Source organism: Schistocerca gregaria, chromosome X (genome assembly GCF_023897955.1).
Source record: "Schistocerca gregaria isolate iqSchGreg1 chromosome X, iqSchGreg1.2, whole genome shotgun sequence".
NCBI classification, from domain to species: Eukaryota; Metazoa; Arthropoda; class Insecta; order Orthoptera; family Acrididae; genus Schistocerca; species Schistocerca gregaria.
Window position 1 is genome coordinate 591,440,686 of NC_064931.1, and position 17,738 is coordinate 591,458,423.

General features: G+C 43.6%; 1 protein-coding gene across 2 annotated transcripts in view; it reads left to right on the forward strand.

Moving 5' to 3' along the window:
* Positions 1-17,738, forward strand: part of LOC126299398 (rho GTPase-activating protein 15-like) — a 237,644-nt gene that overhangs the window by 118,935 nt on the left and 100,971 nt on the right. The window contains exon 1 of one of the 2 annotated variants that reach the window (XM_049991272.1): positions 5,640-5,917. The exons of the other annotated variant lie outside the window; for it this stretch is intronic. Coding sequence (XP_049847229.1) covers positions 5,714-5,917 — 204 coding nt within the window. The 5' untranslated portion in view covers positions 5,640-5,713. Of the gene's footprint in view, positions 1-5,639; positions 5,918-17,738 lie in introns of those variants that run through there. 2 annotated transcript variants of the gene reach the window in all.

A 17,738-nucleotide genomic window follows, 5' to 3' on the forward strand; every position in this document is an offset into this window, starting at 1 on the left:
GTTTTTCGGTCAAGTTGTAGCTGACATTTTTCCACATTTCGGCGACAGTTGTTGTATCCTCTCAAGGAACCGTATTTTTGGAATTCTTTAATTCTGAATTTGTTTTATCTGGTGCTACTGAATTTGGAAAACATTTTCAAGTTCTACATTTTCAGAAGGTAGCGCTAGTTTTTCAGCATTGAGGAGAGTATTATTAAAGCGCTCCTCTAATGATTCACAGTTTCCTTTATTAATATTTACCAATTCACCGTTTTATTTTTCTTTTAAAACATAGACTTGGTGGTTGATATGTCGTTAACTTTCTGAAGTCTTCTTCAACGTCATGTGGAAGAGACTTTTCAAAATTTCTTGCAGCGGATTTCAATTTTTTTGGAGTTAGCTTTCTTCAGTTTATGAATTCCAAATAATCGACTTCTTTCTTTGTAGAATACCATTTTTTCTTCAATCTTTATGTCAACATCCGTGTTTCTTGTTCTTTTTCAAGTGAGCTGTTTCCGTAGTAGGATCTATTTATTTTGATACTGATGCTTTTCCAGTAACTAGTTTCCTGGTTGTTTAATTTGTTCTGGAACATTTTTGTGTTGTCTTGTAGTTTCTCTGTATTAATCTTAAAGTTTTTATTCATCTGACTTCTAGTGTTGCCTTGTAGATTCAACTGACGTCAGTGGTCCGTTTCAATATTTGCTCCTTTCTTTACCTTGATGTACATTATTTCTTTAACGACTCTACTTGAAATCGCAACACGATAAATTTGGAACTCACTTAAATGTGGATTTGATGAGATCCAAGTTTTTTGTTTTCTGGGGAACTTTTTTAAAATATGTGGACGTCAGTTTTAAATTGAAAGTTTGCACAGACTGATGTTTCACAATTTCTGTTGGTAATTTTGTGTACCTGGTAGTGTCCTACGATTTTGCGAAAGGCTTGCTTTTTCCCAATTTGAGCTTTATGATCTCATTAGCAATAATGTGACATTTTCAATTGGAATTTTGGATACTTCATTTCTGAGGTTTTCCAAAAATATTCCACATTATCTGGGTTGTTCTTATTCGTTTCATTTATAGGAGCACGGCAGTTAATCAGTGTGTAGTTTTTGTGTGTACAACGCAGTGTTCGAAGGAACAGTTTTTCTGAGAATAAAAATTTGTCGCGGAGTCCATCACTTTACAATTGACGGCAAATGCACTTCCTGGATGTGGAATACCTTGTTTGTGACTGTCTTCCACTTTTCTTTTCAAGACGCGATAGTGCTCACATTCCATTATACTGTCGTCTGTGAACCGCGTACCCTGTAAAGCGAAAGAGAAATTGTGTGTTCATCTAAAGTTTTTCGTAGTTGTTTTAGTTTTCCTGTTTTTAAAAGGGACTTTATTTTTCAGTGTTCCAAGACCATATTTCTTTTTTGGTCTGAATTTTGACAGGGATTTTTTATTAGATGAATATCAACAAAAGTGAAACAAAGGTAATGACATATAAGTCGAATTAAATTATCCGACACTGCGGGTATTAGATTAGAATATTAAACGCTCAGATCAGCTCCGTAAGTGACGATGCCGTAGAAGGGAGATTTTTCGGAGTTACCTATAATGAAGTACAATGTCAAAAAACCTGCACAAATTTCAGTCAGATGTTAATAACATTTTAAAAGTGGTGCAGTTTTCTTTAAGTGGTCCGAAATGTGAACCTATGCATTTCGCTGAATGAAAAAAGCATGATATCCCAAGATTACAATAGCAGTGACCATAGTTGAAATCTGACAATGATCACAAGCATCTGGGTAGGGATATGAAAAGAAACTCTCACTATGGCTCAGTCGCAGGAAATCAGGCGGTAGAATCCTATAAAAATGCAATCAGTGTACTAAGGAGATTGCTTGAAAACACTGGTGTGACCCATCATAGAATACTGCTCAAGTGTGTGGGATCCATATGAAACAGGTCAAACGGGGGATATTGAACGTATGCAAATAAGGGCAACACTGATGGCAGTCGCTTCACTATTAATCCTGTGAAAACACTGCCATCTTTCAAGGACCAGCTTTAGAATGAGGAATCTTGGAAGTTACAACTACTCTGTACGTGGCTTTCACATAGCCATCGCGAAGACAAAACTAGACTAATTACAGCGTGTACAGGGGCATTTGAGGCCATGGTGGTCTAGCGGAGAGAGCTCTAAACTACGGCCCTGTAGGACCCGAGTTCATTCCCGGGCAGAAATGAGAATTTTTCTTCTCTCCTGTCCGTCTAGGCCGGTTTCAGGTCCACTAAGCCTGCTTTCATATTAAGTCCGGGGATATTTCTCGAGGGCTGAAAGCGGCTGGGGCAATGGTCCGCCACCCTCCCTCTCCTAGTGCCTTGGCAAACGAGAAGCTGGACTCTACCTGCAGTCACGCCAGAACCCGTTTGAGGGGGATGTGCGTCACAGACCTTACATTGCAGAGGCATTTGAACAACCATTCATTCCCAAAAAGGCACTAATGAATGGTATGGTGGGAGTATCCTCTGCCTTTTATTTCAGATGTTTTCAGAGTAAAGAATACATGTACGAAGAGCTTTCAATTAGTAATGGAACACAATTTTTTTTCTCGCTCAATTTCGGTTGTTTTGGTGGAAAACCAGAGCATCACAGATATTCTTAGGCGCTTGCGAAATGTGTACGGAGACCTGGCAGTGAACAACAGCACGGCGAGTCGTTCGGCGAAGCGTGTGCCATCATCGCAACAAGGTCACGCAAACCTGTCCAATCTCCCAAGTGCCGACCGACCTCACGCAGCTGTGACTCCTGCAATGTTTAAATGTTTGCAGGTGATCGACGGAGCCGGCCTTAGTGGCCGTGCGGTTCTAGGCGCTACAGTCTGGAACCGCGAGACCGCTACGGTCGCAGGTTCGAATCCTGCCTCGGGCATGGATGTATCTGATGTCCTTAGGTTAGTTAGTTTTAAGTAGTTGTAAGTTCTAGGGGACTGATGACCTCAGATGTTAAGTCCCATAGTGCTCAGAGCCATTTGAACCATTTGATCGACGGAGTACACACACCCCGCTGCTGAACTAGACGTCTCCGTTGGTATTGCTGATAACTCGTCCACTAGTTGGGTTACTCAGAGGTGTGTGTCCGCTGGGTTGCTTGCCCCCTAACAGAAGATCGTTAAGAGCAACGAAGGTCAATCTGTGCGAAATTGTTTGCTAGTAATTAGATGTCCTCGTGGTGCAACGACCCACTCCGAAGAATATTGTGCTACATTCAGAAAATTGAAGAAATGACTTCAGCGTGTTCGTCGCCACAAGACTGCAAATGAACTTCTCCTTCACCATGACTACGCAAGACCTCACTCAAGCCTGCACCCCTGAGAGGAGCTCACAAAACTTCATTGGACTGTTCTTCCTCATCCACCCAACAGCCCGGATGTCACATATTCCGAATTCCATCTGTTTGGCCCAATAAAGGATGCACTCTGCGGGATGCAGGATGGGGAGGTTATCGATGCAGCAAGACGTTGGATCCGACGTCGAGCAGTAGAGTAGTACCGTGCGGGCATACGGGCTCTCCCAGGAAGGTGGTGTAAGGCAATCGCATTGAACTGAGATTATATTGAAAAACGGTTTTGCAGCCAAACGAGTTGGAATAGGATGGTATGTTAGAAACCTGAATAAAACCAACCTGTTTTCAGAAGAAAAAAAACGTGTGTTGCGTTACTTATTGAGCGCTCCTCGTAGAAACAAAGTGCAGACTGGCAACGGCAAGAAAATGATTTCTCTAGAAGAGAAATTCTTTAACATCAAATATAAATTTAAATGGTAGGAAGTCTGTTTTGAAAGTATTTGTGTGGAGTGTAGATTTGTATGGAAATTGAACACAGAAGATAAACACCTCAGACAAGAAGAGAATAGAAGCCTTTGAAATATGGTGCAATAAAAGATTTGTGAAGATGAAATGTGTAGATCGGGTTAGTAGTAGGACACATACGGAGGCCGCATGGAATTGTCAATTTGGTAATAGGGGAAAGGGTGGCGGTTGAAAATTGTAAAGGTATATCAAGCAGTTTCAACTTATTACATACAATGATAAGGTAAAACGTTATGACCACTACCTACCGCAACGTTGGGTGCCGCCTAGTGGCGCTGCGGGCTCGTGACGCGGTAACAAAAGTATAAAAGCGGAGCAGACACGGACGGGGGGTCACCCTAGCGAAGATTTGGGCTGCAAATGGGGAATACCATTGAGATAAGCGACTTTGACAAATGGCAGATTATTATTGCGCAGAGCGTGTGAACGAGTATCCCGAAAACGGAGAAGCTTGTCGAATGTTCACGTGCTACTGTTGTGACCACCTACGGAAAGTGTATGACGACAGTTAAACCACCACCAGGCGCTAAGTGGTTGGAAGTCCACGACTCTTCACAGAACGTGGGGTTCGGAAGCTTGTCTGCTCTGTAAAGTTGGATAGATGATCTGTGGCATCTCTACCTAAAGTGCACAATTCTGATGCACGCACAAGTCTTTCGGAGGACACCGTTCATTGTACATTGCTGAACGTGGAGCTCCGCAGCAGACCACCTCTATGCGCTCAAATGTTGACCCAACGACATCGTCAGTTACGATTGCAGTGGGCATGGGACCATCGGGATTCTACCAACGATCCGTGGAAACGTGTCTGATTTTGGGTGAATCAAATTTTTGCTACACTAGGTCGATGGTCGTCTCCACAAACGCAGTTATCGAGGAGAACGGTGCCGGCCGCGGTGGTCTCGCGGTTCTAGGCGCGCAGTCCGGAACCGTGCGGCTGCTACGGTCGCAGGTTCGAATCCTGCCTCGGGCGTGGATGTGTGTGATGTCCTTAGGTTCGTTAGGTTTAAGTAGTTCTAAGTTCTAGGGGACTGATGACCACAGCAGTTGCTCAGAGCCATTTGAACCATTTGAGGAGGACGGCGGCTCGAAACGTCCAGCACGCCACGGCTGCAGGCTGGTGGGAGCAGTATTATGCTATGGGAGACATTCTCCTGCGGTGATATGGGACCTGTGGTAGTAATCGAAGACACACTGACAGCTGTGAACCAACTGCATCCCTTCATGCTTAATGCGATGTCATCTTTCAGCAGTACAGTTGTCTGTGTCTCAGAGCAAGAACTGTGCTGCTGTGGTTCGAGGAGCATCATAGTGATGTTCCGGCGACCAAACTCGCCTCATGTAAATCCTGTGGAACCCATGTGGGTCGCTATAGGGCGCTATCATTGCGTACGCAGATCAGCGGCTCGTTATTTACGCGAATTGCACGACCTGTGCGTAGACACGTAATGCCACATACCTCCACGAAACCACCAACAAACTGTCGGATCACTGATGCGCAGAATCTCTTGTGTATTTCTTGCCAAAGACTGACAAACAAGCTATTACGCAGGTGGTCACGATGTTTTGCGCATCAATATGTGTTGCAGTAGTTATGCAGAGAGGGTAAGACGTGCAGTGTTTAGACTAGCGTTGGAGAAGTGCATCAAATCGGTGTTCAGACTGAAGAAGTTGAGACAACTCAACCGAAAGTATTTTGATAGAACTCTGGCACTTCCTAGCAATGCTACACGCGCACGCGTCTGCGCACCCGATGTGCGCAGTTTAGCAGCGTGCGAGTAGAGTGATAGCGTCCCGCAGATGACGCTGCGGCGCGTTGGAGGGGGTAGCGGCCGCGGCGGCCTGCGCTGGGCGCGCCTCTGTCAGTGGGATGGACGTGGACGTGGACGGGCGCGCGTGGTGGGCACGCGCGCCGCCCGACGTGCTGCTCTGGCTGCGGGAGCTGCGCGCCGCGCCCGACGCCGACGACTCCGCGCCCGCACCCGCCCCCGTCTGCTGCCCACTGTGTGGCCCTCCGCCCGCGCCGCCGCGCACCGCTCTGCTCAAGCTCTGCCACACTTGCCTCAGATCACAGGTACCTCACACAGCCGCCCTGTCCTATCGCACTTCATTCAGTGGCGGGTTCGAGCACAGAATACGTCGTTTCCTGCTAAACAGATTTCTCCACTGTACCTTATCACAGGTGAAGAACAGTATGAGGCGAACATCCTGCTCACTTGGCCTAATCGTTTACAAAACCGTGACGTAGCTCCGCCGACATGTAATGACGTTAGCTTTCAATGCGGATAACGCTTCCGGTATGACGCCCGCTTGCCGGACGTCGAACGTCGTACGACACATCGGCGTCCTGCGTTCTGCAGCGGCCTGTCTAGCGACTGTTCACGAAAATATCGTGTAATTTGCCTTCAACAGTAGGAGCTGATAGAGAAATACGGTGATGACTGTGAGTAGTTTTTAGTTACGAGTCATTCTTTCCTTACGCTGTGGCCAGATGAAGCAGCGATGTTCGCATTGGTAAAGACTATGTGCATTATGTATATTCAAGTAAGAAATAGTCCTTTGTAATATAAATTAGAGGTGATGATTGGTGGAATTCACATCTTAGTACATTGGTAGGTATACAGTAAGAGAGCTTCAGTTCTTCGCTCAGTTTTACGATTGGGTGGGGCGCCTCTATAGCACGACTGATCAAGCTCTAAATGCCGAACTGCTGCTTCGAGTGACTGCTGAGTGCTATTTGTCACGATTATTGAAGGAAATTGAGTAATTGACTATTGGGAAGGGGGCAGGTAATGTTTCCATTTATTTTTGTGTAGGTCTAGATGCATATGATGTATCATAGTACTGCAAGTGCGTTACGGAAATTTATTTATACGTATTTTTGCAGATTTGATATTGAATTCTTCCTCTTGGATAACTATAGCTGGCCACTGTTAGCATGCAGTTGCAAGAATTTTGCACCATCGTCTGTATGTACAATTTGACGTAAATGTATCATGTACAATTTATACTTATCTACTATAATATGTATAATCAAACAATGATGAGATTTATTAAAGTAGAATATTTAATAGAATATAGCGATATGAGTAACAAGATCCTCTGTCATCGCGGTAAGATTTCTGTAGCCAAAACTATGCCACTTCGCGTGCTTGCTTTATGACAGCTTCAAACTACTCCCGCGCCACTGTCTCTGGCTGCCTGCAAAAGGACCAGAGCACTAGACACAGCATCGAGGGGCATCTCACCGCAGAAGAGGCTCGGCGTAGCCAGTCTTCTTCTCAGCCCATAAGGACCCTAGCGCCTCGCCTAGGTGCCGTAAGTGGGGGCGGATCAAGCATCAGTTCCGGAAGCTGCCGTCAGAATGCGCACGCCTCCATATAAAGCGTTAATGCCTCGCCTACATGTCAGTAGCGCAGGTATTCTCCATCCGGATCTGTACCTTATTCTATCGTGCAAAGTGTTTTCAGTTTATATTCCTTTTGAGAAAACCCTCAGATACAAATAACTTAATTTGAATGTAATAACTATGAAAAGTTTATACGGGGAAAAAATAAAGTGAAACTTTCGAACTTCGTTTGCTTGACTTCTCGGTAATATTCACCTTACGGGTGAGTTTCGTCTGAAAAGAGATCGCTTAATGGCGTGATATGATTTCTTGCCTGACCCCTCCCCCCTTACACACACACACACACACACACACACACACAGACAGACAGAGAGAGAGAGAGAGAGAGAGAGAGAGAGAGAGCTGTCCTCATCTAGCATACACCTATTTATAGCTTACGTAAGAAGTAATAGACCACTGCCGGGTTACTTACGTTCGGAAGTCGTTTTGTTAGGAGACAACCCTCCAACTTTATATACTGCATTCCCACTTCTCTTTTATTTTTTTACCCAGTACGGAAATGTGCAAATGGCAATTATCACCATGAAAATTTCCAACGGGAAATTCTGTTACTGTTGTATGTTAAAAATGGGTAAATCACGAAAAACGTTTCAGCTCCTATTAATACGGAAGACTACGTACCAGTACGTCCTGTAGCCACAACACTTGAAACGTTATCTTTGAAAGCCAGAACGATTCTTACGCCACTTAACGGGGTGTGCCCTGTTGTGAAACTTGCTGACTGTGCCGTGCGGGATCCGAATCCACGACCTTGCCTCTTGGTTTGTACCCCAGTCCAGCATACAGTTTAAGTCTGTCAAAAGTTTCGCAGCAACGTACATCTGTGCAAAGGTAAAGGGAAAAGATTCACTGTGGAATCAGACACTAGGCCGTGGCTGAAACGTACTCGCTAATCTTATTTCTCCACACTGTGTAAGTCCGTAGAAGTATTTATGGGAAGCTGTGAGGAACTTGGAACATAGGAGAAGGGGAAGCTGTGAGGCGGATTATGTTGCTTGTGACTAAGGGATTCGTATTCAACCTGTTTGTGATGCATTATTCTGCTTATTGGTGGTATTTAATTCGCACAAGAAGCAGGTAAAGTAATAATACGAGACAACATTAGTTTTCTTCTCCTTTTTCTGGTAAGTTTTGTTCTAGGTCCATATTAGTAAAATGACATGTGCTATGGGAATTCGCGAGAATTCGATGTCGAGCTAACTTTATCAGTAAAGGAAGGAATTTCGGTCCACGTTACTGACCCAAATCATTAGTGTATATTAGGCTTAAAAGCGCCACGTAGAAATGCTGAATAGCTACAATTATCGAAATGGACGTCAGTATACTTGTGTCCTAAAGGGGAAAGATGATCTGTTTACTCCTTTCCAATCATTATATCCGAGCTGATTCTGATATTAATGAAAGAAACTAAATACACGGTGGGGGGAATGGGAATTCCTGATATGTCGCCTTAATGTCAGCCAGGGAACGCATAAAAATTGTCATCCATGCCTACAACGCGCGGTGGAGTCATTCAGGTAATCTTGGTTAGAAATCATAACCACCAACTTGAAATTCGCATGTGCAGGTTATACCATTAGTCTTACCACTCTCGGAGACATGTTTACACTAGGATAGCACGGGCAAACTGCAGTACATAACCCTATAGTCACGAATGAGAGTAGTGTGCTCTCAGTGGATAGTAGAGCCGTGTAATTGCGCCATACGGAATCATGAGTCCCCTTTCACGTTGTAGCAATCCATTTGGCATGTACCACCGTGATAAATCCCACCTGTGCGTTGTTTACCTGCTGTAAACGCTAGGTGAAACTGCTTAATATTTTCAGCATTCGAAGCGGTGGTACACTGTGAGCTGACCGCGGCTAAAATGCGTCGGTTCTCAAACCTTCAGATGTAACGGAGACGACCTTCTGGTGTATGCGTATCTTTCTTGGCCCATCTATTTTCAGTTTCATCAAACACGAATTCTGAAGTCTGAGAGGCTCAACTGAACTATTAACAGCTACCCACACAATAATAGAAGTAGACCTTCTCCATTTTCTGCGCGACAGTGTTTCACTTTTACGTGAAAGCTAATTATGACAGACTGGTTTGATCAACGCAAACGAATGAAACAATGCATGGACCGACTGTGTTGACCCACTAGTTAAGAGATAGGCCTCATATTTGGGAGGAATATCTATAAATCCGCGCCCGACCATCCCAATTAGGTCCGCAAGGGCGACTCCGCCGTTGCTGGGTGGGATGATCCCTTCAGCAAAGCCTGAACCTATTTAGCTCCCCATACCTCAAAAAATAAAATTTTCAAATGTGTGTGAAATCTTATGGGACTAAACTGCTGCTGGCCGCGGTGGTCTCGCGGTTCTGGGCGCGCAGTCCGGAACCGTGCGACTGCTACGGTCGCAGGTTCGAATCCTGCCTCGGGCATCGATGTGTGTGATGTCCTTAGGTTAGTTAGGTTTAAGTAGTTCTAAATTCTAGGGGACTGATGGCCACAGCAGTTGATTCCCATAGTGCTCAGAGCCATTTGAACCATTTTGAACTATTCCATTTTCTTCAGATATGTTGGTTGAGATTACCATTGCAGTTGTCGTTCAGCGTTATGCTGATATTATACGAACAACATCCTATCCCTGACATGAAATGTATTGACAGTTACGGATATGGACAACCATCAGCTGTATAATGGAATGACAACAATGAACCCTGGTTTATCGCGAGCAGTCGTCTATGAGGCTGTCCCAGCACCCTTCACGGCCAGACCTAAACTTCCATACGTCGTCAACCATGTGTCTACAATCTGTAGTTCTACATCCATTATGTATATTCCCTTACAGGTGGGACGTTTGGGTGAAAGTCGCTTGCCCCATGTTGGCAGATAAATACGATATTGCATGTCCGAAGGAACATTGCATCGTACTTCTGAATATGCATACGAAGTATTAATTGGTCCAGAGTCACAGGCACCAGTTACGTGTACCTCTGAACAAACCTCTTTTCACAACGTAAAGATAACATCAGTGTGAAGACAGTAAATATGGTTAATTATTTTCAAATTTTGTTTCAATAGAAAATATTGAACTCGGTAAGCAATTCAGAGGACCTCCTGCTCCTTCCACATCATAGAATTGCCAATGATTTCTGAAGTGTGGTATAATTTTCTGACGCCGAAATAATATCGCATGACTCACATATTTGGATTTCCTTTCGTATCCAAATTGCAGGTTAACAACCAATGTGGTGTGCGATTCCGTAACACTACACTTTGATTTGAAATACACAAACATTATCAAACAAATCAAAACATAGTGCCAGAGCTGTAACTGTTAACAACCTATCCCAAATAATTGTCGCTGTTGCATATTCTTACGTGGTATCTCAGCATTTCACCTCATGAAATACCTATTCAGAGAGAAAAAAAAAACTCTTAACTGTAAGCTAAAAGGGAGCCCAAATGCCACAAGCTATGTCGTTTTCGGCGAAATTTCCGGGCAGCCAGCAGGATGAAGACCGCGACTGGAAAAAATAGTCTAATAATATATTTCAGGATGACAAATACACCACAGTCGTCAGCTTTCTTGCACAGGGGAAGGAAACTCTTGTTCGAAGAGGTAACTAAGCACATCAGTCAGGAATTTGAGGAGTTTGTTGTTTTCCATCTGGCTTCCGTTTTCCTTTAGTGTACGAAACTACCTGCAAGCATACATACGGCCGTAGCAAAATAATCGTCGTATTATTCCTGAAACTATCTTCATATACTCTTTGATTTCACTATTATTACGCCTCAAGGACATGTGTTCACCTTTTATATACCAAGTAAACTTTTTTTACTAAATATGACGTGTTCCAGCCATTATTTATTGAGCGTTTTACAATATGATGACTTTACATCTGGCATTTCGTGGGGAGCCACTTGAAAATGGCCATAAAAGACCGAAACGTAGGTCGTAATTAAATAAACAGCAATACAGTCAAATGGCGGTCTGATCATCAAAAAATTATTGTATGACAGATGCTCAGCAAAATCAAAAACTGTTTTATCTTCTTAGTATTCAACTTAGTAAAAAAATAAGAAAATGTGTAATTTTTTGTAGCAACGTTCTGAATGTATGTTTGCACATGTTTGAAAATCTGTAAGCGTAGCTCCGAATATTTTATGTCCAGTGTGACGTGTTTGAAGTTCCTGGACACTATAGACGATAGCAAGATTGCTGGAAGGGAACGGAATCCTTCCGGAGCGGAAGGTTTGTTTCGCAATACGGTTTGATACTTAGTTCCGGGACTGACGCAGTATCCGCTTTGGACAGTGATGCAGCCTTGAATAAAGAAAACTCCGTGCAACATCTCGACATGAGCTCGTTGCTGTTTATGTACAAGTGTTAAATTATTGCTACTGTTAGTTCCCCTACAAAGTAAGAGCCTTTCCAAGAGATAAAAGTTATAGCTTCACTAGCTGTTCTGTTTTTATGATTTTTATTTGTATTTGAAAACTAACAGGGAGAGAGAACGATGGTTAAGGCACTGGACTCGCATTCAGGAGGAGCTGAGTTCAAATTCCGCTCCATCCATTCATATTCCGATTTTCTTTGCGCCCCCCCCCCCCCCCCCCAGTAGCTTAACGGAAATCTCGGAATAGTTTGTTTCAGAAGGAATTTCTCAGTTTTCATCCTAAACCTTTCCCAGTCCAGGCTTGTGCTCCGTCTCGGAATGTCTTTTGTTTCTTAAAAAACGAAGTTTCAAATGTCTTGTTGTTAGTGGTTATGTTGATATTGAGTTCTTTCGTTTCGAAAAAATACACTGTTTTGTTTAAGTCCAAGTCGAAATTGTATTTTGTTACCTAGTTATCCTCTAGAGGAGAATTAATAGAACTGGACTGACAGAAAAGCGAGTAAGATGATTCTACAGAAAATAGGAAAGAACAAAGAACTACTGAAAGTTTTGGACACTTAATCAGTCATGATACTTTATTACCAAACACTTTCGAAGGCAAAATCGTAGGGAAGAAAACAAGGAGACGGCCGAGAACAACCTATTATAAAAATTATCAGTGAGCTACGTTTGTATATGGAGATGTAGAGGAGTGCTGAGTAGAGGAAGCTGTTGTGGCAGAGACAAACAAGGCTTTGCCTTTTGAAAGGAGGAGGTCATCATTAATTGGCTATTGCTGAGGATCAATATACTTGTTTCTGTGGTCTGTAGAGCTTCTCCAGATGGTCAGATACTTACGAATGTACGGAGTCCGATGAAAAGTAAAAACATGCAGCTATACGAACGAGTGCTGGGGAGTTTGAGGCAGACAGATGCTTGGGTGCTTATGTTAATGCACAATGTGGAAATGCAGGTGGGGCAGGGGGCACAAGGAAGACTTGATATGTTAAATTGTACCAGAAATGTCATGTGAAGACCAGAATTATTAACCACGCGGGGCTGTGGCAATTCCTCTCCACCTTCGTCAGTGTGAGAGGGTTATTCAGGTTAAATTGTTCAGACCGTTGATGGTACAGTAACCCACATAAAATCAAGGTATTACTATTGCCCCCATCTTTTCATAAATTCGTAAACTTGTACCAAACTGTCGTCTTCATGAGATATACGTAATCAGAGAGGCTCGTCTGCGGACGCTGATAACCTCGGTGTTGAGCGCCCGTGAGCTCCTCCGTCTGGAGTAGCATATTTATTGTAACTGTACCGTCACTTTCCCGACTAGAGAATATTCTAGTGTTTGGCGGGCCGCGGAATTCTTCGTGTCTAGTACATAGCATGCGAACCCGATGTCCTATATCAGCAAATAGTTCATTGGCTGATGACCATGCTATTTGAATTATACACGAAATTTATCACAAACTATGATGTGGCAGATCACATGCATATGAATAAGAATTATACCTTTTAGTATCTCTCGAAACCCGAAACGGTCCGCCGCTATGAACGAAAACCTCGCTTTCCTCGAATAATACGAGGTGGAACTTTCATGTTTGATTTTCTTATCGTTTGGTAGAACTGAGTAATCGTTCCAAAGAGAATAAAAGCCTGACAGATACGTGTCTGAACTTAAAATAATTGCCATTAGTGGATATAGTAGGAGTTTCTTGATGGTTCTGAACTGTCGTAGATGCATGATCTATCAAGACCATTCCGCTAACAGTTCCGTGACTGAGCAAAGGCCTATGTCACTTAACACATTTTACCACACTTTGTCACATTCGGCACGAGCTTCCAGTCTTTTTCAACATTGCAGGTTAGGCATCGACGCGCGTCCCGACTACACTATATCTGGTTCCCATTCTGTGATCTTCCCCCGGGTGATGGTTAATGAATGTTAGACAGTTCCTGACTTTAAAAGACATACTAACCATACGAGATTGACGACACCAGTTAGATTATGGATGTAATATGCGCTTCTCGAGCATTTATTTATTTAAATTTGAAAATCCACGTCTGCACTCTTCGCATTTCTCTTTTGAAAATAGTTCAAATGGCTCTGAGCACTATGAGACTTAACTTCTGATGTCATTAGTCCCCTAGAACTTAGAACCACTTAAACCTAACTTACCTAAGGACATCACACACATCCATGCCCAAGGCAGGATTCGAACCTGCGACCGTAGCGGTCGCGCGGTTCCGGACTGTAGCGCCTAGAACCGCTCGGCCACTCTGGCCGGCTTCTCTTTTAAAATGCTGTCAGTGCGAAGGTCTTTATTTTTGCCAACAGATGTGGCGGTTTATGTTTTGAGAAGTTGATAAGCCTCGAGATAATTACATTGCTCCGAAGATAGATTCAGCTTCGCAGAAACTGCAGAAGATAACTTTTGTGTGTGTGTGTGTGTGTGTGTGTGTGTGTGTGTGTGTGTGTGTGTGTGTGTGAGAGAGAGAGAGAGAGAGAGAGAGAGAGAGAGAGAGAGAGAGAGAGAGAGAGAGACTCCCTTCTGCCCATCGATTACTGAGATTCTGTCTTACGAAACCGAATAAATTTTTGAAGGCATTGTATTGTTGTGTTTCATTCATTACCTTACTTCGATGTTTTAACGTAAAACTCAAATCCTCCACCAATACCTCTTACATGCTTATTTCACCCTCGGACACAGTAAAGTTTTATATTGCCAAAGCGAAATTCATTCGTGGGCGTGTTTGACCGAAATAATCCAGCGTTACCTTTCAAATATGTTTCCTTAACTTATTTTTCCAGGCCGATTTCTTCATGTCTCTTGAGATACCTATCTATATTCGTGTCTCCCGCAAAAAAAGGGGGGGGGGGGGAGACTGTAGTTGCCTAGCATGACATTTGCATGGACTGCCCAGTTGTATAGACCGAAATGTTTGTGCTTGCATTCCAAGGAACTTTATTTCCATGCATATTCCGCCGACCGGTTGATCATTAAGAATCATCATTCCCCACCAGAAATGTACGTGTGTTGTGGTTTACTTTTAATTACACTAACGTTGCCATTTTCTGCTTCACAGATGGTCATTTTTGGTAACTGATTCATTTATACCTTCACCTAGGCAATACTTTCGCACCTTCTTTCCTCTGCACTACAGTACAGCTCCCCTTTTACTGATGTCTATTCTACACACGAAAACGAGATTTGCATTTTAAATCTCTGAGCGATCGGGAGGTCTCATTATTCAGCACGACTGTTTCTGTTGCGCGTTTAAAATAATTTCACCAATTTTTAAGTAATCTACAGTCGGGTCTTTCATGATTGTGCTTGAAATATTTTTAAACCATATACGGTAATTAAGATAAAGTATTGTTCCTGAGGGCAAAATGTGTTTTTCCGAAACATGTAGGCATTATTGTGGGTTCACACATATACGTTAGCTGCGTTTCTCAAGGGAATGCAAAATGTTTACCGTGTAAGTGTTTTGCATGACGAATTGTATCTGCTTTATTTTTGGTTCTCTCTACAAAAAATATACATCGTTTTCACTTCTTTGCCTTTTATTGTAATTTGTGTGGTTTTTCTTTTCTTTTGTTTCAGATTTCCGTGACAAAGGTTGTCTCACATTTTTCTAGTTGCATAACTTAAGCTCTCATTCTTTGTCTTCGTTAAATATGTGTTAAACGGACTGTAAATTGGAATTTCATTTCCCTCAGATTTTCGACGCGAACCACAAAATGTGGTGACACTCTACTCTGCTTTTTTATCATGTAGGTTGCACGTGATGATGCGACTTTAGGCCGCGAAACCGGTTGTCAATCATTCTTTCCACGCCCCGTACATGAATGGAACAGGAAGAAACCCCAATAACTGGTTTAATGAGACGTACACTCTGCCATGCACCTCACCGTGGTTTGCAGAGATAGATGGAGAACTCTTCTTGGTGCTACCGAGCTTTTCTTTGACACGGGTGGACAGATCACTTTCATCAGCAGTGCCGCCAATGCTTTGTCACCTCTAAAAATTTAGCGGCTGGTTAGACGCCAAGCGATTTGTTTACAGCTACGTGTATCTTCGAGAGGGCAGTTTTCGATTGGTGGTGGTGGTGGTGGGCGGTGGTGGTGGTGGTTGTTAGTGTTTAACTTCCCGTCGACAACTAGGTCATTAGAGACGGAGCGCAAGCTCGGGTTATTGAAGGATTGGGAAGGAAATTGGCCGTGCCCTTTCAAAGGAACCATCCCGGCATTTGCCTAAAACGGTTTAGGGAAATCACGGAAAACCTAAATCAGGATGGCCGGAAACGGGATTGAACCGTCGTCCTCCCGAACGCGAGTCCAGTGTGCTAACCACTGCGCCACCTCGCTCGGTTTCGTTTGGTGTATATCAGGGTTCACCAGGACGGCTGTCGTCATTCATGGACGAAAAGCTTCAAAATAAGTGAAATTAATTTGATTTCGGGGACTGGATTACTGTGCACTGAAATTCTTTGCGTGTAATCTCGGCTCGCGAAATATTTGGAAAATCGCCCCTCACGACACTGAAGATCGTTATTTCGAACGTAGATGGTAACTGCCTAATACGTATTAACTATGGTAATAACAAAGCATCTATTATCATCTGATAAGTTATAAAACTGCCGTTTTTATGTAGTTAATTCCATGAGTTTGAAAACGCATCGTGCCCCAAATATTAATTCTGGCAGGAATTTAAAAACACCAATTATATCTCAAATGACTGGTAATTGTTCACTTAGTATTTTTTTATTTATCGTATGGCATACATAGCTGTTGTACACTTTATATACAATTTAATTACAAATTCTCGTCCAGACATTGAATATAATCGATGCCTCCTCTTTTGCAGCAAGGAAGTCTATGAAGGTTCCCTTGTAAGCTCGAACTGGGCATTCTTCCACTATGTGCTGGAATGTTTGTCCTTCAGGACCGCTGCCCCTGTTTGGAGTTTGTATCTTTCCCTATTTGCAGAGGGCGTCAGTACGTCTTCCGTGGCCAATGTGTATGCGGTTCAAAGTTGTCCACACTTTGCGCGACTGACTGAAGCCGGGCGGTTTCTTATTTATCTTGAAGCTTTGGCATTTTGGTGGGCAGTATTCTCGACATTGTTGTTTCCAGAGATTGTGGATGTCAGAGTTGGAGGTCGTCATCTCTTTAGCAGTGAGTAGTGGTGGTCATCTCGATTTAAGCCCTCTGCACTCCAGGTCGGCTGTATAATTATGTATGGGCAGCTGAGGGTTACTAATAGCGTGTTGTATTCTCTGAGGAGAGTATTTTTCGCCGTATCTCTGGTGGTGGTATATTTCTCAGTGTTTTCAGCCATACTGTAGTGGTAGATTTTATTGTGCCACTGATGATGTGCAGCCGGCCGCGGTGGTCTCGCGGTTCTAGGCGCGCAGTCCGGAACCGTGAGACTGCTACGGCCGCAGGTTCGAATCCTGCCTCGGGCATGGATGCGTGTGATGTCCTTGGGTTAGTTAGGTTTAAGTAGTTTTAAGTTCTAGGGGACTGATGACCACAGCAGTTGAGTCCCATAGTGCTCAGAGCCATTTGAACCAGTTTTTGATTATGTGCATGGTGTCGTTTAATACATCGATCCCGTTTGTGTACGGGCTATTAATCCATACTGGAGCGCAGTATTCTGCCACTGACCAGACAAGCCCAATTACTGATGTGCGGAGGGTGTTTGCTGTGGAGCCCCAAGTAGTGCCCCATAATGTATGGATGATGTACCTGTATTTTGTCCTCATTTTGCCTGCAGTCTTTGTCAGGTGCTCCTTGTAAGAGAGCGTCCTGTCTAGTGCAGCTCCTAGATATTTGGGGTAATTGTTATGGTTAAGGCGTTTACCTTCGACTGGTTGCGAAGGCGGAAGCGTGATACTTCAGTCTTGTTTGGGTTCGGTTGTGGTCTCCATTTGCGAAAGCAGTCACTCAGGGATTTCAGATCGGAGCACAGGATGTCTTCAGTGGTCATTTGTGAACGATCTGTGTTGTGCAGCGAGGGCCCAGTCGTCTGCGTAGCCAAACTTCCTAGATTGTGTGTTTGGAATGTCGGGCATGTAAAGATTGGAGAAGGTAGGGCAAGGGCTG